This window comes from Oratosquilla oratoria, unplaced genomic scaffold (genome assembly GCF_046742065.1).
Source record: "Oratosquilla oratoria isolate Oo_2021 unplaced genomic scaffold, ASM4674206v1 SCAFFOLD98, whole genome shotgun sequence".
Lineage (NCBI taxonomy): Eukaryota > Metazoa > Arthropoda > Malacostraca > Stomatopoda > Squillidae > Oratosquilla > Oratosquilla oratoria.
The window spans coordinates 199,450-226,157 of NW_027467762.1; the positions used below are offsets into that span (position 1 = coordinate 199,450).

Sequence of the window (26,708 nt, forward strand, 5' to 3'; positions counted from 1 at the left end):
AACCTCTGAGAAAGCAAATAAGATTCTAGGACTGATTGCGCAATCTTTTGACTTCAAAAGTCCATAACTCATTAACAAGCTATATAAATCGTTAGTTCATCTACATTTGGAATATGCTGTTTTTGTATGGTCACTGAATCTCATTAAAGACATTGACAGACTGGAAAAAGTACAATGGTGAGCTACAAAACTGATTCCAAATATAAAAAATGAATCATACGAAAATCAACTAAAACATATGAATCTGTTTTCCTTAAAAAAGCGTAGACTCAGAGGTGACTTGATACAGGTCTTTTAGATTCTAAAGGGAATTGACAACATCAAAAGTGACAAAATTTTCACACTGAATGAGAATCCGACAAGAAACAATGGTATCAAACTGTCCAGAAATAGATTTAATTTGGAAGTGGGTTGAAACAACTTCACCAACCGTATAGTTAATGAATGGAATAAACTTTCTGCAGAGGCAGTGCAATGTAGTTCAATTTGAAGCTTTAAGAATCATTTAGATAAACACTAAACAAGAAGCTGTAATGACTATCATTTATTTTATATTATTTGTTTATTTGTTTTGTTACCATTTGTCCATTTGTTTATTATTATTTGTTTGATTCTCATGTATTATTAGTTATGTCAATTTATTATTATTTACTATTTACCTGTTTATTATCTAACTATACCTATACATTTATTTATGTATTTTATATATTATTTACATTATTATAGTTTTTATCTATTCATTTATTTGTTTATCATTATGATTTTTTTGCATCTGACCTAGATATGGACCAAAAGGTCTCCTGTCGGCATGCTCTGCCTTTGTAATCCTTTTAAAGCCACAAAGTGGTCAAGTTATTTTAGGAGGAGATGGGAAGTGAACATCAAGTTCTTCTCTTCCACACAGAAGTGCAGTGACTCTCCCATGGGAAAATCCTGACTCGTATTGCAAGGCTGAACAATGAGATTGCAATATTTCTCCAAGAGTATCAGAGTAACTTTGCTGAAAAATTAGAAAACGAAACGATCATCCTTTCTTTCTCCTATCTGGCAGACATTTTCAGCCATTTGAATGACCTTGTCCATGCAAGGCATGTTTGCTACTAATATTCTTTGTACAGAGAAGGTAGAAGCCTTCAAGAGTAAACTCTCTCTGGAAACATCGAATCTAGGGAGGGAGAGTGGGAAGCTTTCCTATCCTTGAAGGGAAATTAGGGGATAAGACAGTCAGCCCCATGCTTGTAGAAAATGTTGTTGCTCACCTCTCACACCTTGAGACCACCATGGCAAAGTACTTTCCCAAGGATCAAACATTTCCAGAATGGATTCAGCAATCCTTCCTGGCAGACATGAGTGATGCTGACAACCTAAAGGAGGAGCTTATTGATCTGCTGGTGAATCAGGATTTTCAGACAAAATTCCGTATATTGCCACTGTCTGGGTTTTGGTGTGATCAGTAGGTAGTATACCCTGAACTGGTGAAGGCAGCACTGGAGAAGATAATTCCATTTCCAACAACCTGTTTGTGTTAGAAGGCATTATCCACCATGCTTCTGATTAAAACAACTGTCCGGAACCACCTTCAAGGTGGGCTGCTCCATGATATGAAAGTGACTGGCCAACACAAAATGTTGATTAGAGAAATTAATGTTACATAAGCAACAGCAAAAATTGCATTTAGTGCATGATTACCCTGCAGTGTATGTTTGAGTTTGTCCATATTCATGATTTTTTTCTGTTTTTATTATTGCTTTTGCCAATAGGACTGGCATCCTTTTTTTTTTTTTTTTTTTTTTTTTTTTTTTTTTTTTTTTTTTTTTTTTTTTTTTTTTTTTTTTTTTTTTTTTTTTTTTTTTTTTTTTTTTTTTTTTTTTTTTTTTAAGAATGAACAAAATAAAGGATCAAGCAGTACTGCAATTCACCTTATTTTATCCTTGTAGTAACATAATATTTGCCATAATTAGGGTGTGCTGGACTGCAGGGGTGCTGAGGTCAGAAAAGGTTAAGAAACGCTGGCTTAGGGAACATCACTGTAGGAACGGGGTTAAGTGTAAGTATTTGTTGAATCTTCAGTGAGGCAATATTTCCACTCTTTTTTTTCACACACCCCATGTACATTCCTTTCTTTCCATCTCACTTAAACCATGCAAAGATTACATCTCTGTAAATGAATAATTTCATTTGTAACACATAATGAAGTTGGAAAAAAAAAATGTTTATTGTATTAGCAAACTCTCTTATAAGGGGGAATTATATATATATATATATATATATATAAGTTGGACAAAATGTAGTAACGCATTTGTAAAATTATAATCATGAAGAACCCACAGTTGGAATAAGAGGAAACTTAGAGGAAAGCATGACTTCTATATTTTGGCCTATAGCTATAGCCCTCTTCAAGAAAGTACAGGTTATAAGAATTTGCAGAGACATAAATACAATTGAGATAAGAGTAGAAAAGGAATAGGCATAGCCAAAATATGGCAATACGTCATGCAGGGCGAAGTCAGATGGGAGGGGATGTGTGGGTGGAGGTGTGAGGTCAGAAGGGAAGTGGGGTCAAGATTGGTGGGGGGCGGGGCCAAGAGGGTGAAAATTTTTAACCAAACGGCTCACAGCCAGCCGTGAGATTATGTCTGGGGACCATTGACCTTTGGAGATGTTCAGGTTCGGGCATTCATCGATTAAGGTGGATTCAACTATTTTTCTTCTAAAGATGCAGGCAGTATGATTGGTGTCTTTTTCAACCATGCCCCACATGGGGTTGCAATCAGGTGAGTTGGTGAGCCACATGTTGGGACTTGTGAAGTTGTAGAAGTTCTCAGACAGCCACTTCTGGGTTTTCTCAGAGGTGTGACATGGAACAGAGTCCTGCTGCTACACATATTTTCTTCCCACAGCCACCTTCTCCACCCAGCACTTGACAACAGTGGACAGCAACTCAATATAGCCATCTGAAGTGAGTCTGAGTCCCTCTTCAAAGATGTGGGACAGTATGACATGGCCTTTGCTGGAAACACACCCAAAGACCACCACAGTTTGAGGGAACTTGGTCTTCATGGAGCATGGGACTTCATACAGACTGTAGGCTAGCCACCTGTTGTTCTGCATGTTGTGCAACTGGTCCTGGCAGAAGTTCTTTTCTGATAAGAACCAGAGCATCCCAGGGTCGATTGGGTGTTTGACCTTGATGAGTTTCTTGGCTTATGTAAGGCAGTTCTCATGGGCCTTGGCAGTGAGTAGTTGGCCCTTGCACCTCTTGTATGAGGAGTAACGAAGATCCTCATTCAGCATTTTCTTCATAGTCACCACTCCGATACCCATCTCTCTTGCCAAGGTCCACATTGCCCCCCCCCCCTTTTTTTTTCCCTAGCTTCTCAGCGAATTTCATTGTGCAGACAGAATCAGAATGCCTGCTATGATCCTTCTTGCTACCCACTGCTTCCACATCTCCGTCACAGTTCTCAAGCTCACATCTCACGGCCCTCATGGTATTCAAGGAGCACCGAGCTGCAGCAAGATTTCCGAATTTTTTAATCCAGTGTGAATCATTATGATGCAGGTCACTCTCTTCCAATATTCCAGTGCTTTCTAGTTGCCCATACTCTCTAGCTCTCACACCCACCTATAATACACAGAATCAGCTATCCGTTGCACTTTACCACTATTAAATCCTTCAAATGGTTCTGAAATGACAGAAGATAAAAAAAAATGATCAAATTTATCCTGAACACCTTGTGTGTATATATATATATATATATATATATTCGATTGAAGACCAGAGTAATTCAATATCCACTATCTAATTCAGTGTTTCCCAACCTTTTTTGGCTGCAACCCTAAATCCACACTTAGCCCGGAGTCGCGACCCTAATTGTAATAATAAATTCAACCATTTCATGTTATATTTCTACGTACAGTAGTCCCTCGAATAACGCGGGGGTTAGGTTCCTGAAATTACCGCGTATGCTGATATTTCATATTAAATACCGGGGGTAAATCTTTAGTTTCGACCATGGGAGTAATATAGCAATAGAAAATTAAATATTAATTTTGTAAATTAAAATGTATCACCGTAATATGCAATTTTGTGTGCGGAAATGAAAAACAAAAAAGGTGCTAAAACAGATTTTTAAGTAACGAAGATGCCGACGTCGAAGATATGAAAGGATGATAAATTCGTCTGATGTGATGCGCCACTTTAGCAGAAACAGGAGCACAATGTGTCACGGCATGTCATTTTCACTTTTTTTATGGTTCGCACAGAAGATTCATTAAGTCTGTATTCTCTGGCACATGATGCATAGGACATACCACTTCTCAGTTTGTCCAAAATGACTATTTTTTCTGATAACGTCATACACTTCCTTTCTCGCTTAGCAATTTTTCCAGCCTTTCCTTGAATCTTTGTTGGCTTAGAGGAGTGTATCGGTGCCATGTGAAGAACACGTGGAGGGATAATGAACACGACTTCCAGAGCAATTGACCAGCACTACGAATGGTGAGAGACTGAGGAATGGGTCACCGCACAAGTCGCGGGAACAGGTAGAATCAAGCGCACCGCTAATGGATTGCAACCAACAAACAACCTTAACTTTACGAGTACATAAATGATCAAAGTGAGACAAAACAGCAATAATAAAATATTGGAAAGTGGAATATAATCTAATAAATAAAAGCGGTTTCGTGTCTGTCTGGCAGATTTTTTCTCGATTCGATCGATCGACTAATTTCGATTTCGACGACTCAACCTTACTTTGTAAATGTTTCAGATTAAATTTGGCTCCAATTCATGAGTAGCATTCAAAGTAATTGAGCTTTTCGAACAAATATTGACTAATTAAAAAAAATGAAAAATTGACTTTTTTCTCGATTCGATCGATCGACTAATTTCGATTTCGACGACTCAACCTTACTTTGTAAATGTTTCAGATTAAATTTGGCTCCAATTCATGAGTAGCATTCAAAGTAATTGAGCTTTTCGAACAAAAGCAGTTTCGTGTCGTGTCTGTCTGTCTGTCAGACTTTTTTCTCGATTCGATCGATCGACTAATTTCGATTTCGACAACTCAACCTTACTTTGTAAATGTTTCAGATTAAATTTGGCTCCAATTCATGAGTAGCATTCAAAGTAATTGTGCTTTTCGAACAAATATTGGCTAATTCTTTTAAAAAATGAAAAATAGTCAGACTTTCTCGATTCGATCGATCGACTAATTTCGTTTTCTACGACTCGACCTTACTTTGTAAATGTTTCAGATTAAATTTGGCTCCAATTCATGAGTAGCATTCAAAGTAATTGAGCTTTTCGAACAAATATTGGCTAATTTTTTTGAAAAATAAAAAATAAAATATATATAAGAAAAATAATTTCTTTGCCATACATACCTTTGATAAGTTATTTAAATTGAGAATAAATTCGATAAAAATTTGTTTTTAAACGAGCTAATATCAATTTCATCTCTATATTATACAATTTATTCTTTTAAATAAAAAAAAAAATCGATCGATCCAGGTGACGCGATTCGAACTGCCCGATTTGTTGTTCTTCGTATCGCACTTTAGGTTAGTAATAAATGAGGTCGTCACCTCCTCATTCGCTCAATAAAACTGGTAATTATAGCGGTAGTGTTTCAGACTTGAATCCTTTTAGTATGGATTCTAATATCATCATTAACACTGTTAACAGTAGAAGTAGAAAAAGTAAAATAAGTGAAAATTGTAATAGTAAAAAAAAAAAAATAAGTGAGATGGAGAGAGAATTAGGAATGGAAATAGGGAATATAAAATTTTTAAATTAAGAGTTTATCGAATTCATCAACATGCTGAGATCTCAGGGGCGAAGCCCCTTTCTAACAAAATCTAGTAAAATAAAATGAAATGAATATAAGTAAAATACAAAATATATACAGTCGTTCCTCAGATAACGCGATTTATTGTAACGCCCCGGAGGTTGACACGTGACCTCAGGCAGCCATCCACGGCTTTCCCCTCACCCCACACCCTTGTTTGAGCAGTTCCCAGTGTACATAATGACCGCATTATATGAGGATCGACTGTATATGGTAAAATAGAAAGCAGTCACCACAAATGTTTGCGATGGTGCCGCGTGTGTGCGTATGCGTGCCCAACTCGGCGCGAATTTTAAAACAATTTTCTACATATGAGATGGTCTTGAAATAAAATCCGCGTATGATTGAATCCGCGTTATTTGAGGGACTACTGTACTTGCATAATGTTTATAAACTTTCGTTTTTATAGTTCAGTTTATATTTACTAGCACAATGAATTTAAATACATTTGAAACTTGAATGAAAAAAAAGTTAAAAAAGACCCTCTGGCGACCCTCAAAAACATCCTCGCGACCCTGGGGTTGGGAACCACTGATCTAATTAGTAATTTTCTCAATTTTCCGAATAGTTTGCTTGATTCTTGAGGGCAGGTGAAACACAAGGCTTCCGATATCCATGGTGTTATTATAACGAAAAACACTACACAAAATTTAAAATACAAGCTTTTGGTTGAATCATACAACCATCTTCAGGTAAGTAAGAATAAATATACAAAGCAGGAGTTTAAATAAGAGTGAAAAAGGAACTTGGAGAGTTAGGTCAGACGGAGGTGAAGCCTTCGCTTTAGTGGGACATAGCTGGACATCGCTGTAGCTGGACGTTTGATCATTGTTGCCATGCAGCCTCGTTGTGTAGTTGTAAAGTACTAACTGTGTCTATCTGTATATTAATGATAGGGGTGTCTATTGTGTAATGTAGACTCTTTCCAAGATGTGTAGTTTCTTGTTACAGTGTTTAAGTATTTTTGTATTGTTGACTATATCTTGTCTGGAGTTTTGTTGTGTGTTTGTATCACGTATTTGCGTAATTCCTTCATGGGCATGCAATGTGAGTCTTCTGCTCACAGAGGTAGTGGTAACACCAATATAAGAAGCATTGGGGAGAAGTTTGCAACCTACTGTCCATTTATACTAATGTATATATATATATATACATACATATATATATATATATATACACATATATATACATATATATTACAAAGAATTACAAAGGCGGAGCATGCCGACAGGAGACCTTTTGGTCCATATCTAGGTCGGATGCGAAAAAAATATCATAATAATAAATTATTAAATAAAAACTATAATAATGTAAATAACAAATAAAATACATGAATAAATGCATAGGTATAGTTAAATAATAAACAAACAGGTAAATAGTAAATGATGATAAACTGACATAACTACAAATAAATGAAAATCAAACGGACAAATGATAACAAAAAAATATATATATAAAATAAACTATAATCATTACAGAATCTTGCTTAGGTGTTTATCTAAATAATTTTTAAAGCTTCGAACTGAACTACATTGCACTACCTGTGATGGAAGTTTATTCCATTCATTAACTACACGGTTGGCGAAGTTGTTTCTACCTACTTTCAAATTGAATCTATTTGCGGACAGTTTGAGACCATTGTTTCTTGTCTGATTCTCATTCAATGTGAAAATTTTGTCATTTTTGATGTCAATTCCCTTTAGAATTTGAAGGACCTGTATCAAGTCACCTCTGAGTCTATGGGAAAACAGATTCATATGTTTTAGTCTATTATCGTATGATTTATCTTTGATATTTGGAATAAGTTTTGTGGCTTTTATGGAAGTGAGGTGGCAAAATGAAACGTTAAGGCTAGAGTATGGAGCTTTATTCAGAACCAGATGTTTCGACCTCTTGGGCCTTCCTCAGTGGACTGAATACAGAAAAAGATTCAAAGTCCATCAACAGCTTACATGGTGATCTGATGACCCTGCGTGACCTCATCCCGGTCACGTTGTCCCCCCACACTCGCCGACCGCCAGTTGTGCGGACGTTTGAGCCCAGGACATAAACCTGGTCGAAACGTCTGGTTTTTAATAAAGCTCCATACTCTAGCCTTAACGTTTCATTTTGCCACCTCACCTCCATATTTGTCTGTCTTTACACACAAATATATATATATATATATTATATATATATATATATATATATATGTATATATATATATATATATTATATATATATATATATATATCTGTATATATATGTATATATATATATATATATATATATATATATATATATTGGTGTATAGATAGAATAGATTGGTGATGCCTTGGATAATAATTGAGTAGTAATGATAATAGTTGAGTATGTAGACTTTAGTTAAAGATTGTATTTTATTTTTTCAGGAAATTTTGGCAAGAGAAAATGTGGTTTGGCAGGAATGGAGAAGTGAGGATACCTACCAGCTTTTGTCTTCATCTGGACACTTTATCACCGTTGGCATTAATCGAGCCAGTGCAGACATAGCAACACTTACCATTGACAAACATCTGCATGGAAAGTTCTTTTCTGATCATGTTGGGGATGGTAAGTGTTTGTCTGTTAAAACACTCTTAGTCTGTGAGCCATTACTAGGTAAATAGAAGAGGTGGAACTTCAATATCCAAAAGCGAGTAAGTCTCAACAGTATATTTGCCATTGATTTAAGAATGTTAACCCTCCCATTGCTATTGACATATTATATTTGTTCTCCACTTTCTCCTCCTCACTACTGATGTAGAAACAACCCCACACTCACACAACATAGTCCTGTTTCTTCCCAGATAGACCACACAGAGAGCCCACTGGAGGTTCACCCCAAGCCTAGCTCGATATGTTTGTGCCTCATTTACAACACCCCAGCACCTCACATAGCAGGTTCAGTGATTTTGGCAGGCAGGTTGCAAGCCCATCCCCAACCATAGATGTTCAGTATGGTTGCCACATACTTGTGTATACAATTAGCCCTCTCACACTGATATCCACCACTGAGCCCAACTAGGGGAGACTAGGACTTGGGTATACACATTAGCCCAATAGTCCCAAGGGTCATGGGAGAGTAAATGCATCCACCACCTAGACAATAGAAAAATGGAGCAGCAGACTGTGTGGTGTTGGCCCAGGCAGTAGTTGCTTGACTCAGTGTGCTGACCCAGAGATTCAAGTCAAGCATTCCTGCTGATTTGCCTCCATGAACCAAAAGGGGCCATCTCCTGGCCTGAATAGAACAACAAAGAAATATGTGACTAGTCCCAGGGGGATGCCTCAGCACAACCACAGGATTGGAACATCACTCAGCCACCAGGACTTGTGTCTTCAGGCCCTGCAGGGATGCCATGCATGGCAAACACGTTGGATGGCCATTGACTCAAAAAGTTCATCTGCCCCTTTTGATGGTTTTCTTTTTCTTCCATCTGGGGTTACATGGTACTAGTAGAAGGACACCCACCTCACCTTAGGCCAAGCAAATATCATAAAGTCAAGACAATATGCCAGATACATTGCTAGAATGGACCAGGAAAGTCCACCAAAGAGGGTGATAGTAGACAGTTTTGAAGGAGGAAGAAGATTCCCAGGAAGACTACATAGAATGATAATGTGAAGAAGGACCTGAGGAGTGTTGGAGTGTGTCTATGAATGGATGACAGCAGCACAGAACCACAAAAACTGGATGCAATTGGCTTGAGTGATGAGTGGTCAGCAAATGGCCCGAGCACTACCGGAGTGAGTGCCTGCCTGCAAAAGGCAGTACCATCCACCTGAAAATGAAGAAATTCTGGAAGAACCTAAACTTACACCAAGGACCCAGATGTTTCCCAAATGCAAAGCATTGCTAAAATCTTACCATATATGGAGGTGTGGTCCTGAAACCAGAATGTAATTGGGTCTCAGAATATGCATGGAATTGTAACAAGCTAAAATGAGGAAGTTGGTAATGCAACTGTGATAAAATGAATTTGTTAACACTGAAACTAAACTAAAAAAAGGAAGGGGAGTTTGAGTTGAGTATGGTAGGTAAAGTGTCAAGAGTGGAGACAGAGGGAGGGAAGGAGTGACTTTTTTTATACATATACCAACGGGTTTTTTCCCCCTTACAAGGGAGGTTACCAAAAACAGTCATAAAATCCACTCCCAACCATTCCATCCCCACATCCACTCTCATTCACCCCCCTCCCTCCTTATCTTGGCCCCTCCTGGATGATGGGTCATCTTTGCATCTCCCCCACTGCCCTGAGTCAGAAGCAGTGTAGCAAGACACAGCACATCCAAAGCAAGGCCGCTTCATTTAATCGGCAACTCCTCCCTCTCTGTCCCCTCATGCAGAAAAAGAGATGGGGAAAAACCCCTTCAGGTTGTGTCAAAATAACATTGACACATACTCCCTCACCCCCCATCCCCCACCCACTCCCTTCCATGCATAACAGCATCATCCATACATAACCATTCTCCATTCACCCCTATCTTCTGTCCTCTCCCTTCCTTCCTCAACAGATGTTCCCCTTATACCCCATTCATCCATCTCATCCTTAGTCATCCTCTCATGTTCACTCCTTCCACACCTGTTTTACTAATCTTACTTCACTCATTCTTTCCATGTGTCCAAACCATCCCAATACTCTTTTATCAACCCTATCTCCCCCTTTCCACCCCTGCTCTCCTCCTCACTTCCTCATTTCTCACTCTATCCAACCTAGTAAATCGTGTACATTTCATCTCAAACACATTCAAGTTCTTCCTTTCTTCCTCTCTTATGTTTCATTTTCTGCCCCATACAGTGCTGTCAGTACTATCACTCCTTCATACAATCTCCTCTTAGCATCCATTCCCAAATGTCTATTTCTCATTACACTTTTTAATCCCCTAAGGCATTTATTTGCTTTTCTTAATCTACATTCTGCCTCCACTTCCACTCCTCCCTTTTCCACCAAATTCACACCCAAGTATCTCTCCCTCGATACTCATTTTGGTCACTTGTTAAGCGAAGCTCTCCCTTTCCTATACAGTATCAGACTAGGTGTTTCCTCTTAACTTAGCAAAAAAGCACTGTACACCAGAGCTTGTTCTAGATGTCAGTAATTTTGTTCATTTTTGAGTGTATGGCTAGCATAGACAATTGATCTGAGTTTTGTATAGTGTTGTTGGATGAGGACTGCGCTGATGCCTGTGTAGCAAGTATCCATATATATTGTTAAAGGAAGCTTGTGTTTTGGAAAAGCAAGGACAGGTGCCATCGTTAAGGCTTGTTTTAAGTCATTAAAGGCCTTCTCTTGGTGAAGTGTCCAGTGAAAGGGAGTGTCTTTCTTAAGCAAGGTGGTTAAGGGTGATGCTATACCAGCATAACTTTTAATATACCATCTGTAAAAACCTGATAGACCAAGGAATGAACATATGTGGTTAACAGAAGTAGGGTGTGGATAATCAGTGCCTTGACTCTGACCTTCGAGGTCAAAATTCCTTGAGAGTTAAGGATGTGCCCTAGGAAGCAAATTTCTGAAGGAAGGAACACTTAAGCCTCAGTTTGAGTCCTACCTTTGCTTGTCGTGAGAAGATAGTGTTAAGTATGTATAGGTGCTCGCTAACAGATTTGGAAGCAGTGATAATGTCATTGAGATGCATGAAAACTGAGTGTCCTAGGAGGCCTGCAAGTACTTTGTGCATGAGACATGTGAAAACAGAGGGGGCCAAGACAAGACCCGTAGCAAGGCGTTTGAATTGAAAGTATCTATTATTTGTGCTGAATGCTGTGAGAGTTCTAGACTCAGTATAAAGGGGAATCTTGAAATATCCTGACATGAGGTCCAAGGTTGTGAAAACTACATAGTTTTCACTGATGGAGCATAACATGTTATGTAATACTAGAATGGGATGTCTTTTTGTGACTGTTTAATTCTCAGAAATCTATAACTGGACAGATGGAGCCATCATGTTTGAGAGCAACAAAAAGATGGAAATTCCATTTAGAGATTGAAGGTTCAATTATATTTTGCTTGATCATGCCTATTATGAGGTTATCTACAACCATGCACTTACTGTATGGTAATCTGTATGCAGGAATGTAACATGGTTTTGCATTTTCTCGAGGGGGTGCATGCTTTTTGTTGTTTGCCCTTCAAAGTTAAAGATGGCCATGACATTGCCTTTTATTTATTTATTATTATTTTTTTTTTTTTTTTTTTTTTTTTTTTTTACCGGACCTATCTGAGCGAGAAAGCCCCTCCCGCATGTAGGGCAAAAGTGAGTAGGAACCATGGTGTTTGCATTGGATGTCCTGGCCTTTCTTACCTGACGCTTCTGTTCAGCCTGATGGAGGTGCTACTGTTCCGCTGTGCAGGCCCCTGCAGTGACAGCGCTGCGCTAGGAGGGGCGATTGGCAGCGAGTGACTTTCAGGTTTCTGTGTTGATGCTGAAATCCTTGAGTGTGACTGTCCTTAATGCGCTTTTTCTGTCCACCTACTTTTCGCTTTCCATGGGAAAGTTCGCCATTGAGGAACTGCTTTGGGATGCAGTTGTCTGGCATTCGGGAGATGTGTCCTGTCCACCTTAACTGAGCCTTGTGCATGGTGGTGATGACAATAGGGATGTCTGCTTTTTTTCAAGACCTCCGTGTCAGGGACTTTGTCCTACCAGCGGATGTGTAGGATGTTGTGGAAGCATCTGAGATGGAAGTGGTTGATCTGCCTTTCATTCCTTTGGTATGCTGTCCAGGTTTCACAGCCATAAAGAAGGTTGGTGATGACGACTGTTTGGTAGACTTTCAGCTTTGTCTCGAGACTGATTCCATGCCTCTCCCAGACATCCTTCCTCAATCTCCCAAAGGCGCTCCTTGCTTTGGAGATTCTATTATTGATCTCTGCATCAATGGCAGCATTGTGAGAGAGGGTACTGCACAGGCATGTGAAGGTGTCAACCACCTGGAGAGTCTCTCTGTTCACCTGGATCTATGGCTCCTGGTACTGTTTCCCTGGTGCTGGCTGGTACATCACCTCTGCCTTCTTGGTGCTGATGGTAAGACCGAAATTGTCATAGGCTGAGGAATATGTCCATATGTTGTTGCATCTCCTGCTCATCACTGGCATTAAGTGTACAGTCGTCAGCAAACAGGAAGTCTCTGACAACAGTTTCCTTCACTTCTGTCATATATGTATCTGATAATGATGCTGGACTCACAGTTTCTGAAGGTGTCAGACAGCATTGCCGAAAACATCATGCTGAACAAAGTCGGGGCCAGGACACAACCCTGTTTGACTCCGTTGGTAACTGGGAAGGCTTCAGATGGCTCGCCATCGTCTAGAACCCTGGCTGTCATTCCATCGTGAAACTGATGGACGATTGCTATGAATTTTTGGGGGCAGCCAAATTTTCCCATGATGTCCCAGAGCCCTCCTCGGCTGACCGTGTCCCCCCTGAGGCCCAGTACTTTGATGTAGTAGGGGGGCTTGCATGTAGCAGGGATGGGCTGAGCTGTGCCAGCCAGGTGCAACCATACTGGAGAGGTCAGCCCTAAGCTACCAGACGAAAACTGAGCCAAAAGATTTTTGTTGACGACCCTAGCTTGTCTTTGACCATGGACTGGAGTGCTCATAGGATTTGCCGCCCTCACCCTATGACAGTTGTTTTAGGATGAGGTTTTTGGGGTAGTGAATAGATAGGGGTCCCTCACCCTTTTCCTTTGTGAATTCCCCTATCCCTATCCTTCATATTTGCTACCCTACTCTCCTTTTTCACCATCTTTCTCTAATACTTGTTAAGGAAGGTTCTGGTATCTTGGTGCCTCCCAAGCTACATGTCTGAACCCAGTCAAGTGGGGATGTATACCGCGAGGTCACTAATCCCTGCGAGGGCCGAAAGCTCACCGACTGGGGAATGCATGTTTGCAACGTAGGTACTAGGCTGCCGACTTCCTTTCTCCCTATCCAGTACACATGCAGAATGACTATGAGGACCCATCCTAAATGGGACAAAACAAAAGAGAACAAACCCGGGGTTGACAAAGTCTCTAACTCACCTCCGAGGCCCTGCATGTGTAAATAGTGGTTTCTGGAACTTCCCGACTCTGCAGAGACTTTTCTTTTATTGCTTGAGGCATCAGGCAACTGCAGTATCTTCTATGTATTGATCTTTCTTTCGTAATATATGGTGTGGCCTCATAAATATACACGATCATGGCGGCTGTTCAAACTGTACATTCTAAACCTCCTCCACTACCTGATCCTCCTCTTAAAACCCTCGATCCCTCTCCTGATATTGCCAATCCTAATGTTGACGATATTGACTCGGCAAAAGTAAAACCCCCAGTTGATGACTCCGGCTTGAAAAAGGACTTCGGTAACAATACTAAGACTTCATTGACAGATAATTCTGTAGCCCAGAAACTTACAATTGGAATGAATTCTGAAGTAACGAAAACATCTTTGAATACTCAGAAACCAATAAATAGCTCAAATATTGCCCCTAATAGTCATAGAGTCTTACATTTAAAATATGTTTCTCTTGATAAGAGTTATATAGACTTACATGAAAAGTTCTGTAAATTTGGACCAATTAAAGAGATCGGGGTTAAACTAACTGACAACTTTAAAGCTTGGCTAGTCTGGATCTCATTTCTTTCTAATCAGGATGCAGCTGCTGCCTGCTTATAATGATTCCAAAGAAAATGAATCTTGAAAGAGAGAATGATCGATATAAGCGGTGACTATTTTTTATGATGCAAGTATTATTATGCAACATCGTACGTCTGGCAGCTAATGCTGCCCACGAGATTTTGGCCCGGAGTGAAGTGGTTAATAGGGTTTGCTGTAGCACTAGTGTTAGGTATTGGAGTCTGGGTTATGGGAATTCCAGTTAAAACATCCTTGTGTGCGACAGTGTTACGATTTGACAAGTTATTATCTAATTTTATTTTCATTTTTTTACTATGTCAGCATAGGTTGAGTTAAGGTTTCTATTGGCTCCCATTAGTTTCCGCTTTGCATTGCCAATACTGATGTGTTCAGAATTGGCTATTTCGAGGATGTCTTGTCCAAATTTAAAACGTGAGCATTCCTTAGATCTAGGGGAGTGATTACCAGAGCAATGGAGGCAGTATGGAATGTTTGTACAGGTACTGTCTTCTCTATGCTCTTCAGAACATTTGTCACATTTTTTTTTTATTGTTACATTTTGAGATGATATGACCATATTCTAAGCAGTTGCAGCATTGAGTTGGGCATTGCTTATATTTCTTGACTCTGAATCTTGAGTGTTTGATGACTATTACATCAGGGAGGACTGTGGTAGAGAAGGATAAGAGGATGGAGTTATTATTTCCTCTTAGCTTTTTTATTTCATGTACATTCTCAGGGCACATTTTCAAAATTTCTTCTTCGGAGAAATCATATAGGTCTTCAGAGAAAATAATGCCCTTGCAGGTATTGAAGCTCTTATGGGGTGTTATTTGCTTTATGTTGCCATGGTTGGTGGGTCTGAAGTTTGATAGAAGCTTGGCTTGGGTATCATTACCTGCTTTTATCAGGATACTCTTGCCATATTTCTTTAGGTTTTCATTAGGGACAGTACCTATTTTATTTTCAATACATTCCGAGGCTCTCAAGAAGTTCTCCCTGTCCTCTCTGTATGTTGCAACGTACCAGAGTATGGCAGGAGACTTTCTAGGGGGCATGCTTTGAACTGTTTCTTCTTCTTTTGGAATAAAGTCGTATTTCTCATTTTTCAAGTTGTCTATATTAAATAGGCGAGCTTTGATCATGGAATCATTCACACGGTGGTTATTTAATCCATTCAATGCTTCAAGTGCAGATTTATTTTCATCAAATACTATGTAGCAGTCATATGAACTACCATCATTTGAAAGTTTCAGTCTGATTCGTTCCACTCTTCCATAATTCTTGCTTAAGAGATAAACCTCTTCATAATCAAGAGTCAAGCAAATATTTGAGCAGAAAAGTACTCTGCTCTTTGGATTACCACCAGTAATTTTATCACCCTGGTGTCCCGGTGATTTCTGTTGAGAGTGTTCAGAAGAATGGTTCTTAGGTGAGCTGGAGTCGTTATCAGAAGCTGGGGTTGCAGGGAGTTGGTTCGGTTCCGAGTTCAAGCCAGGGTCGTTATTATTTGTGGGTTTGTCTTGACTGCAATGAGGGTGACCTTACTGGGGGCGGTTCTCCAGTCAGGTAGAAACGAGGCAAGCTATTTTTAGGGCACCTTTTCTAGCCCCCTCCCCATGTGGGGTGAGCAGAGTGGATCCTGAAGAGGGCTGCTCAGTCATGTGGGTAGCTACCGAACTGTGTTGTTGCCTCAATCCCAACACATGAGCAACTTTTCTTGCCCACATCACCTATGTGTAGTTCGTGACTAGAGGCTCCCAGAGATCACCTTCTCCTGCCCCCGTCCTCACTAGCCATCGCCACAGGGCTTTCTTTAAAGTGATTATGAATGAGGGATTGATGTGGTGAATGTCTGTGAAGCCGCTACTGAGAGGGGCGGCTGAAAATTAGGTTGAAGGGAGGGGACAGCAAGCGGAAGACATGAGAGGAGTGGAAAAGGAAGTTTAAGAGGAAGCCCTGTGCGGGGAAACAAGAGCCCCGCCCGGGGATCGGCATTAGTCGCCCCTTATGACACACAGCTGATGTGGCGGTGGGCTATATTCTATACTACACCCCCTAGCCCCAGGGGGCCTAATGTCTCAGGGTAATGCCTTAATAAAAGCCAATAACAATTTTGGGATAAAGACAATATCTGAAAAATATTGCTTACAAAACACTGCACTTCATATCATATTTATCAGTATCTATGCATTTTTCATTTATAATGCTAATAATTCTTTCATACAGTATGTGAAAATTTTTATTTTATCTTCACAACTCACAAACTTGCTCACAGTATTTTTGTCACGTTTATTATTTTAACTCATAAAATTCTTTCTCTATGTAAATTATATTTTGTTCATAAAATGCTTACCCTTTTTTCCAAATTGTCCTGCTGCATTGTGTGTCTCTGTGTAAAACTATAGCTTTCAGCAATGCAATAAACTTTCTTAACAAAATTTGGGTACTCAATACAAAAATCCAGTATGGTGTAACTTTTAGACAGAGTAATAAGTTATAAGTTATCAACACACACACACACACACAAAAGAGAAAGCCTGGGCCAAATGGAAGAAAAACAAAAGACCAGAAAAATGGAAAATATATACTTGTTATAGAAATGAATATGTACAAGCGTGCAGAGAGGAAAAGAGAAAATATGAAAAAGATGTCATAGAAAAATGTAAAGATCAACCAAAACTATTCTACAGATTTGTAAACAACAAACTGAAAAACAAACAAGATTTGGAGAAATTAAGACAAGGAGGAGTTGAATACACAGAGGAAATTGAAATGTCGGAAATTATGAACAAACATTTTAAATCTGTGTTTACAAGGGAGAACATACAACCTGAAGAGATTGAATGGAAAGAGAAAGTCCCCCCTATGAAAGAAATAGAAGTAACAAAGAATGAAATATTGAACCACTTGAGTAATCTTGATGTCAGAAAATCGCATGGACCAGATGAAATAGCAAACTGGATTTTGAAAGAATGCAGGAATGAACTGGCAGACATAATACATAGCATAATAAACAGTTCCTTGAAAGAAGGTAAAGTTCCAGAAGATTGGAAAAAAGCAAATATAGTACCTATATATAAAGGGGGAAATAAAGAAGACCCTAACAACTATAGACCAGTCTCTCTAACAAGTACAATAGCAAACATTTGTGAAAGAATTGTCAAAAATAGATGGGTAAAATATTTATAAAAAAACAATGTGCTAAATCCAAGAAAATTTGGATTCAGACAAGGACGATCATGCGTCACCAATTTAATATGTTTCTATTCAAGGCTAATAGATATAATACAAGAAAGAGATGGATGGGCTGATTGTGCATTTCTAGACCTAAAAAAAGCTTTTGACAAAGTACCACATAAGAAGTTGCTTAAGAAATTAGAAGCAAGAAAGAAAAATGAGAGTAGTGATAAGAGACCAACACTCAAAATGGGATGAAGTAATAAGCGGTGTTCCACAAGGAACAGTTCTGGCCCCAATAATGTTTGCTATATATATTAATGATATGGATGAAGGAATTGAAAGCTATATGAGCTTCTTTGCAGATGATGCAAAACTATTGAAAAAAGTGAACACGGAAGATTGTGAATCACTACAGAGAGATCTAAATAAAGTACAGGAATGGAGTAGGAAGTGGGAGATGGAGTTCAATACAAAGAAGTGTAGTATAATGGAATTTGGAAAAAGTAAAAACAGAATAACAGGATCATATAAATTGGGAGAAGGAATAAAAAAAGTAGAAAATGAAAAAGACCTGGGAGTCATTGTTATGAATAATATGTCACCTGAGAAACATATAAATAAGATTTTTGGAGAAACCTATAATTTAATAAGAACAATCAAAGTTGCATTTACATACCTGGATGAAGAAATGGTGAAGAAAATTCTAATCACCCTGATAAGACCAAGATTGGAATATGCAGCAACAATATGGTCACCAAGTACAAAAAAATGTATAAAAAAAACTTGAAAGAATACAAAGAGCAATTACAAAATTGGCACCTACACTCTCAAAACTATCATATGAAGAGAGACTAGCAAAACTTGAACTACAGACACTAGAGCAAAGAAGAGAGAGAGGAGATTTGATAGCTATTTACAGAATCATGAAAGGCATAGAAATTACTGATAGAGAGAATCTGATAAAATGGGATGACAGAAATACAAGAGGACATGGAAAGAAAATAAAAAAAGACAGCTATAGAAGAGATCTGAAAAAGAACAGCTTTCCTCACAGAGTAATAGACAGTTGGAACAAGTTAGATGAGAAAGTGGTGTGTGCAAAAACAATACATGAATTTAAAAATAGTTTAGATAAAACGAGATATGAAAACGGGACACCACGAGCATAGCTCCCCTTCCCTTAAAATACAACTAGGTACAACTAGGTAAATACACACACACACAAAAATAAATAAATAATAATAATAATAATTACCAAGATACATAAAAAAGACATTATATATACTGGTATACACTAGCCAAATTACACATGCGTTGCTGCAAGTTCATGAATAATCCCTAACCTAACCATACCCCACCTAACTTTTATCCTTAACCCTAACCAATTTTTTTTTCTTTTTTTTTAATGAAATATAGTTATCCAAGTACCTGGAGTGATAGGGTATCAGAATATATATGGTTATGGGGGTCTATCTCCAAAACCCTAGGAGTTCATGAACAGATAGACAAATGAAAGATAGTTATCCAAGTACCTTGGGTTATAAGGTTTCAGAATATGTATGTTTATAGGGGTTTATCTGCAAAAACCTAGGAGGAGTTTGTGAATAATCTTTAACCTAACCATTATAGTGGATTGTTAACATTACATGGTGAACGGTAAGAGAAGAATTGAAACAAACTTTAAATATTTTTCTATTGCATTTCTGCCCACAATGAAATAAGAATAACCAATATTTCAACTTTTGGTAAAATTATATAATCATTTTACATTTACATGCTTTCTCCTTGCAAAGGCTATCATGGCTTGTGGCAACATTAATTTCACAAATATAAATAACATTTATGGACACCTACAATAGTTTGTTTAATCATAGTAATTCTTATGTCACAAAAATGCTACATGTGTTAAGGGGACACTACAGTAGTGATGTGTTACTACACCATACCCCAACTAACTTTAACCCTTAACCCTAACCAAAATATATATATATATATATATATATATATATATATATATATATATGTATATATATATATATATATATTTTAATGAAATATAGTTATCCAAGTACATGGAGTGATAGGGTATCAGAATATATATGGTTATAGGGGTCTATCTCCTAAACCCTAGGAGTTTGTGAACAAACAGACAGAGGCTACTACTTTATTATAGTAGATATATATAATTTTTTACCAATGGATTTCCATAAAAAATTAGCAGATACTTTTCACCCTGTGTCTAGCTTAATTACTTCAATATGTGTACTGATGTCCTTAACCTCTTCCATACAAGTCAAATATTAGTGTGCAAAAGTCAGACACCAAAGTGTAAGGAAGTGCTGTATCGCGAGCGCGTCTGCCTAGTGGTTTCGTAACCAGCAACGTAGGAAACCTATTTGTTATTGTGGGAGATGGCTACTCGTTGTGACTGGTGAACGCTTTTCTCTCCAGTTCTAGTTTTTTGGTATAGTTTCTAGCAAAAATGGAAAAGGATAGTGAAGAAAAAACAACGAAGGAATCAACGAAGAGAGGATTGGAAGTGAGTGTAGTTGAGAGCCCAAGAAGTGTGATACTCAAGTGCCATTGTGTATTGGATACTGCAAGGAAAAACTCAAGGTGGGAAAATAATGTTTTTTTAAGGTTTTCAAAGGATTTCAAGCGAAATAGGATGAAGTTTTGATATAGAGAAAGTAGGTATAACAATGCACTAAGAAATCGTGAAATTAGTGAACTAATGGAAGAAATCATAGACTTGAAATTCAATTACCGAGCTGTTCACAAGGAACTGATTACACTACAAAAAAACAATGAGCAAACTATCAAAGAATTGAGTGACCTAAAAAGTGAAATAGAAAGTCTTAAAAGAGAAAACAAAAGACTGAAAACTGAGGATAAAAATAAAAATGACGAACTAAAAAAGGAAGTAAATGAACAGTTGCAAGTAGTGACCGGTAAAGTAGCAGAATCAATTAAAGAAACAGACCTCATTGAAATAAAGAATCAATGGAAGAAATAACAGGAAAATCAAGAAATAACATTTGGAAAAATATTAAAAGAGCAGATGGAAGAGAATACAAAAGAAACAGTTATAAAAGTAATTAAAGAAAAGGAAAATTTTGTGAGAGACACAGTTGACAAAGGCAAGTGCACTGTGGTACATGGTATACAGGAAAAGCATGATATGTATAGATACCAAAAAGAAAAGGAGAAGGAAATAGTCAAAGAAATTCTGAAAGAAATACAGGATGAAGATCAAAATCTCGTTAAAGGAAATCAATGAGATTCACAGGATAGGCAAATACTCAATAGAAAAACATCACAGACCTCTAAAAATAAAACTAAGAACACAAATGATGGCACAGGAAGTATTATCAAAAGCGGTCAAACTGGCAAATAGCGAGAAATTAAAAAATATAAGAATACAAAAGGAAATGAATGATGAGGAAAAAGAGAAAGACAAAAAGCTTAGAATTGAAGCAAGTGATAGGAATGAAAAGAGAACAGAGACGGAAAAAAAAAAAAAAAATTGGAGAATGCTGGATTTGAGACTGAAAAAATGGTATATAAAAAAATGGAAATCTAAACCAAAAAAGCAAAGAAAATATGAGAATAAAAGTGGCATACACAAACATCGATGGTATGATCTCTGGAATGAATGCACTAAATGACTATCTAGAAATAGAAAAACCTGACATCATGGGCTTAGTAGAGACAAAATTGAAAGGACCGCTATTAACAAGCATAGTGGTATTGGTATGATATTTAGGCCAGTGGCCAGGCACTGGGACCGAGGAGGTCATTTAGTGCTGTCATGACTGATTGGTGAAGAGTGGGTAAAAGATTAAAATTTGATAGAATTATAAAATCATTCAATTTGGTTAAAAAAGAAATAGATAAAAAGAAGAAGTAAATAAAACTGTTTTGATAGAAATCTAAATTTCATTGAAAAGATTTGTTTCTTTTAAAAATCTAAAAAGTTTATCAATATCAGCTTCCTCACCCAAAATCTCTTTAAGAGATTTAGTGAAGATTGTACTTCGTCTTTATGGAAGTGTAGGACATGCTTAAAGACTAACTAATTCCAAAAGATATAGTGATGTTGTTAAAACAAATAGTAAAGTGGATCAGCCAACTGTAGAACCCAATAGAAATAAAAATGCCCATATGAATTCTTCTGTTAACACTGAACCCAAGCCTCGGTGTAAATATGTTACTATCAAATCTAATCATCTTTCTTCTTCTCAACTTGGAATTTCTAATGCTTCTCAATCCTCCTCTGCAGAGGTTTCCTCACCCCTTGTTGAAGGGTTGTCTCCTGCCCCATCTGGAGGGGCACCTAAGGTTTCTATTGTTGAAACCTCACGGGCTTCTTCCAATGAAGCCTCCTCTCAGGCAATCTCTCTTCCAGACTTGAGGGACTCCCCAGTAGAGGGATTGCTGACTAGTGTGCCTCACTCAGTAGAGGTGCACAGAAGCAATGAAGATCAATCAACTCTAGAATCTAATAGAAAAACAAATACTAATACGAATTCTTCTGTTAATGCTGAACCCAAGCCTTAGTGTGAAAGAGTCACTATTAGACCTAATCGTTCTTCTCCACAACTTTGAAATTTTAGTACTCCTCAATCCTCCTCTGCGGAGGTTCTCTCATCCCCTGTTAAGGGAATGTCTCCTGCCCCATCTGGAGGAGCACCTAAGGTCCATTGCTGAGACCTCACAAGGTTCCTTCAGTAAAGCCTCCTCTCAGACAATCTCACTCCCAAACTTGGGGGGCTCCCCAGTAAAGGGACCACTGACTTGTGTGCCTCACTTGGTTGAGGTGCACAGAAACAAAGCTATGGAGTCTGAAGCTGTGCACAGTAAAAGACTCCACAGTCCACCTTCATCTCCAACTTCTTCCCCATATCATGATATGCAATCTAAGAAAGGAACTGATAACTCAGACCCTACATCAACATCTGTCGGACCATTGTCAGAGAGGAGGATGCCACCCGCGAAAGCAAAGAAATTAGAAAAGAACCCATTTTGTAAACCCTCTCTCTCCCAACCTTCTCTTCCCAGACTTGGAGACCCAAAAAAGAAAAAGAAAACTGTATAATGTCTATAATCCAAGGTAGTATTCAAGGTTTTAATTCTCATCCCCTAATGTTGGACTTGATTATAAATTTTACAGATCTCCCTCTATGATTGGGACTTGTGCTCACGGAGGTACTGGAATCATTGTTAACAAGTCTGTAAACCACAGAAGTGTCCACCTATATTCAGTGTTGCAGGCTTGTGCAATACAAATTTTCATCAATAAATGCATCACTTTATGTTCTTTGTATTTGGAACCTGAACTGGAAAATCGACTGCTTGACATATATAACCACTCCCTTCCGTTTGAGTTAAATGACCTACAATCTTTGGTCGACCAGCTTCCTCAGCCTTTTATTTTAATGGGTGACTTTACTGCCAAGCATCCTCTATGGGGTGAATCAAGGTGTGACCCCTGGGGCAATATAATTGAAGAATTTATTGATAATAATGATGTCATTTTGATGAATGACGGTTCCAAAACTAGGTTTGATGCCTTTCATAACTCAAGTTCTGCTATAGACCTAACTATTTGTTCATCATCCTTAAGATTAGACTACAGTTGATCAATAGATGAAGATCTACATGGTAGCGACCACTGGCCTATCCATATCAAATATTTAAAGAACATTCCCTCCTCTTGTTAACCTAAATGGAAGACAGTAGAGGCTAATTGGGAATTATTTAGGAGATCCACATTTCTCAAATAGCAGAGAAATCTATAACGTAAAATTCTCCCTACAAGAATTTAAAGAAGCTCTTTCCTGCACAAAAACTACAACCCCTGGTGAAGACACAATATTATACGAAATGATCAAGAATCTCCCAGAAGATGCTAAGACCTTTCTTTTAAAAATCATCAACAGAACCTGGGAGACAGGTATATTACCTAAAAGCTGGAAAACTGCCATTATAATACCTATCAAAAAGCCCAATAAGAATCCTTTTGATCCATCTAGCTACAGGCCCATAGCCTTAACCAGTTGTGTCTGCAAGTTAATGGAAAAGATGATAAATACCAGACTTGTTTGGTACTTAGAATCTGAAAACAACTTTCACCCTACCAGTTTGGTTTCCGTAACAACAGATCCACGCTGGGCCCACTGCTGAGACTATCCAACCAAATCCAACAAGGATTCTCAAAACAGTGTCAAACGATAGGTGTTTTCTTTGATCTTGAGAAAGCCTATAACACAACTTGGAGATTTGGAATTATCCAACAACTAAATAAAATAGGCATCCGAGGTAATATGCTGAGATTCATTAACTCATTTTTATCTGATAGATTATTAAAGGTTAGAGTTGGCAATAGTCTCTTGAAACTATTTATTCAGAATGAGGGTGTCCCCCAAGGAAGTGTCTTGAGTGTCACTTGTTTTGCTGTGGCAATAAATAATATCTTAGAAGAAATTGCACCACCTATAAAGAGCTCCCTTTTTGTGGATGACTTGGCAATTTATTGTACAAGCTATGATGCTATTTCAGCCTGCAAGCATTTACAAAATTCAATTAATGCTGTTAGTAGATGGGCTGACTCATGGGGCTTTGAAATCTCAACCATAAAAACCACTGCTGTACGTTTTACTCGACATAGACAAAGAGAAGTAATTCCAACCTTAAATCTAAATGGAACCATTTTACCATATGAAGAAGAGGTAAAATTTCTTGGCATGATTTTTTACTCAAAATTGACTTGGACCAGCCATATTGATACCCTGGAAACAAAAGCCAGGAAATCATTGAACATCTTGAAAGTTATATCTAGCTTTAGTTGGGTAGCAGATAAAAGATCACTGCTAATGTTATACAATACTCTTTGCCGATCCAAAATTGATTATGGTTGTCAAATTTATTCCTCAGCTTGCAAATCTAGACTGAAGGAACTTGACATAGTTCATAATATGGGCCTTAGAATATGCTCAGTGGCATTTAGAACATCACCAGTAGAAAGCATTTATATAGATTCTGATGAACTACCACTTGACCTTCGTAGAGAGGAACTAGGACTAAGACTTTTACTTAAGATCAAGACAGACCGTAAAAACCCTGCCATTGATATTATCAAAAATGTAAATGGTGATGATTTTAAAGGTTCTAGATCTTCAAAACCCCTTCAAGTCAGAATGAATGAACAAGTAGAAGATGTATCTATCAAGACCCAGAACGTTTTTCAAATGGGCCATCCACATATTCCCCCTTGGTTTACCCCTGAAATATCAAAATGCTCTATAGAGGTAACCAAAAGGAACACTCCCATTGAGCAGGTGAAGTCTATATTTTTAGAACATGATAAAATACATGAAGAACACACAAAGATTTATACTGATGGATCCAAATCGAATAATGGAGTTGGATATGCTGTCATCCATGCTGACACATCAGACTTATCTAAACTTCCTGATTCAGCCTCCATATTCACTGCAGAAATAACAGCAATTAATCATGCTATAAAAGTAATACCTGAAACCAAAGGAGATGCATTTGTAATTTATTGTGACTCAAAGAGTGTCTTGGACAGTATTAGCTGTTTTAATAGCTTTCACCCTTTAATACAAAAAGCTCAGGAGTGGCTATTTCATATTTCCTGCCGACACAAAGAGGTTAATTTCTGCTGGGTTCCATCACATGTGGGAATCCATGGTAATGAACTAGCTGACAAGGAAGCAAAGGAAGCTGCACAATGTAACAACATGCCAAATACCAAGATACCACATTCTGACATGAAAAGAATGATAAAATCCCATATTTTAAACAAATGGCAAGAGCAATGGTCTTCCCCAGTTTTAGCTAATAATAAGAAGTATAAAAATATTAGAAATTCCATAAACCCATGGGTCTCTGATTTTAACTTGAACCGCTAAAAGCAGGTTATTTTAACCAGATTAAGAATTGGACACACCCGCCTAACCCATAAATTCATCCTGGATAGCGGTGGTGCACCTGAGTGTGCTCACTGTGGCACTTTGAAGTCAGTTGAGCACATTCTGGTGCACTGCCCAAAGTTTTTAAACATAAAGACGAAGTACAACCTTCACTCAAAATCTCTCAAGGAGATTTTGGGTGAAGAAGCTGATATTGATCAACTTTTTGGATTTTTAAAAGAAACAAATCTTTTCAATGAAATTTAGATTTCTATCAAAACAATTTTATTTACTTCTACTTTTTATCTATTTATTTTTTTATTTTTTTAACCACTTCACTCTGGGCCAAAATCTCGCGGGCAGCATTAGCTGCCAGACGTACGATGTTGCGTCATAATACATGCACCATAAAATATAGTCAATGCTTATATCGATTGTTCTCTCTTTCACCCGTGAATTTTGATAACCATAGAAAATATGATGAAGCCAGTTTAGAGAGTATGTTAGTAACGCAGGGACAACTACAATAAATATAATCAAGACGCCGATATGGCAGCCTCACATATCCACTTGCTCCTCATGCCGCCTACGTAGGCGGCACCATATGGAAGAGGTTAACCAAATTTAATGATTTCATATTTTATAAAAATTTTGTCTTTTACCCACTCACCAATCAACCATGACGGCGCTGAATGACCTCCTCGGTCCCAGTGCCTGGCCTCTGGCCTAAATATCATACCATACCATACCTGAGACATTACAGAAACTGTGAATCGATCATGTTGGGGTTTTGTTTCACCTGGGATGAGCTACTTCCCAACATTCAACACAGTCCTGAGCCAAGGATTAGAACAACCCTGGTTCATAGGAGGGGTCTGCCAGCAGTTTCCTCTTTTTTGATGGGTTTGCATTTGCCGTTCCCTGTTTTTGTCCAGATTTGCAAGATGTTTCATCATCCTGGGGTTTTCAGTTCCCAATTCTTTTTCCAGGTAACATTTCACATACCCAATATTGTAGCTGATCATTGCCTGGCCAGCACCAAAATCCAGGATTTACTTGCCGAGGCTCTTGACTTTTGGGCAGATGTTCCATATACATCTGTGTAGAGACTT

General features: G+C 38.1%; 1 protein-coding gene across 1 annotated transcript in view; it reads left to right on the forward strand.

Moving 5' to 3' along the window:
- The window catches only part of frtz (WD repeat-containing and planar cell polarity effector protein fritz), a 509,212-nt gene that overhangs the window by 196,736 nt on the left and 285,768 nt on the right, over positions 1-26,708 (forward strand). Inside the window, exon 10 of the mRNA XM_076182931.1 lies at positions 8,243-8,423. Within this exon, the coding sequence (XP_076039046.1) occupies positions 8,243-8,423 (181 nt within the window). The remainder of the gene's footprint in view (positions 1-8,242; positions 8,424-26,708) is intronic.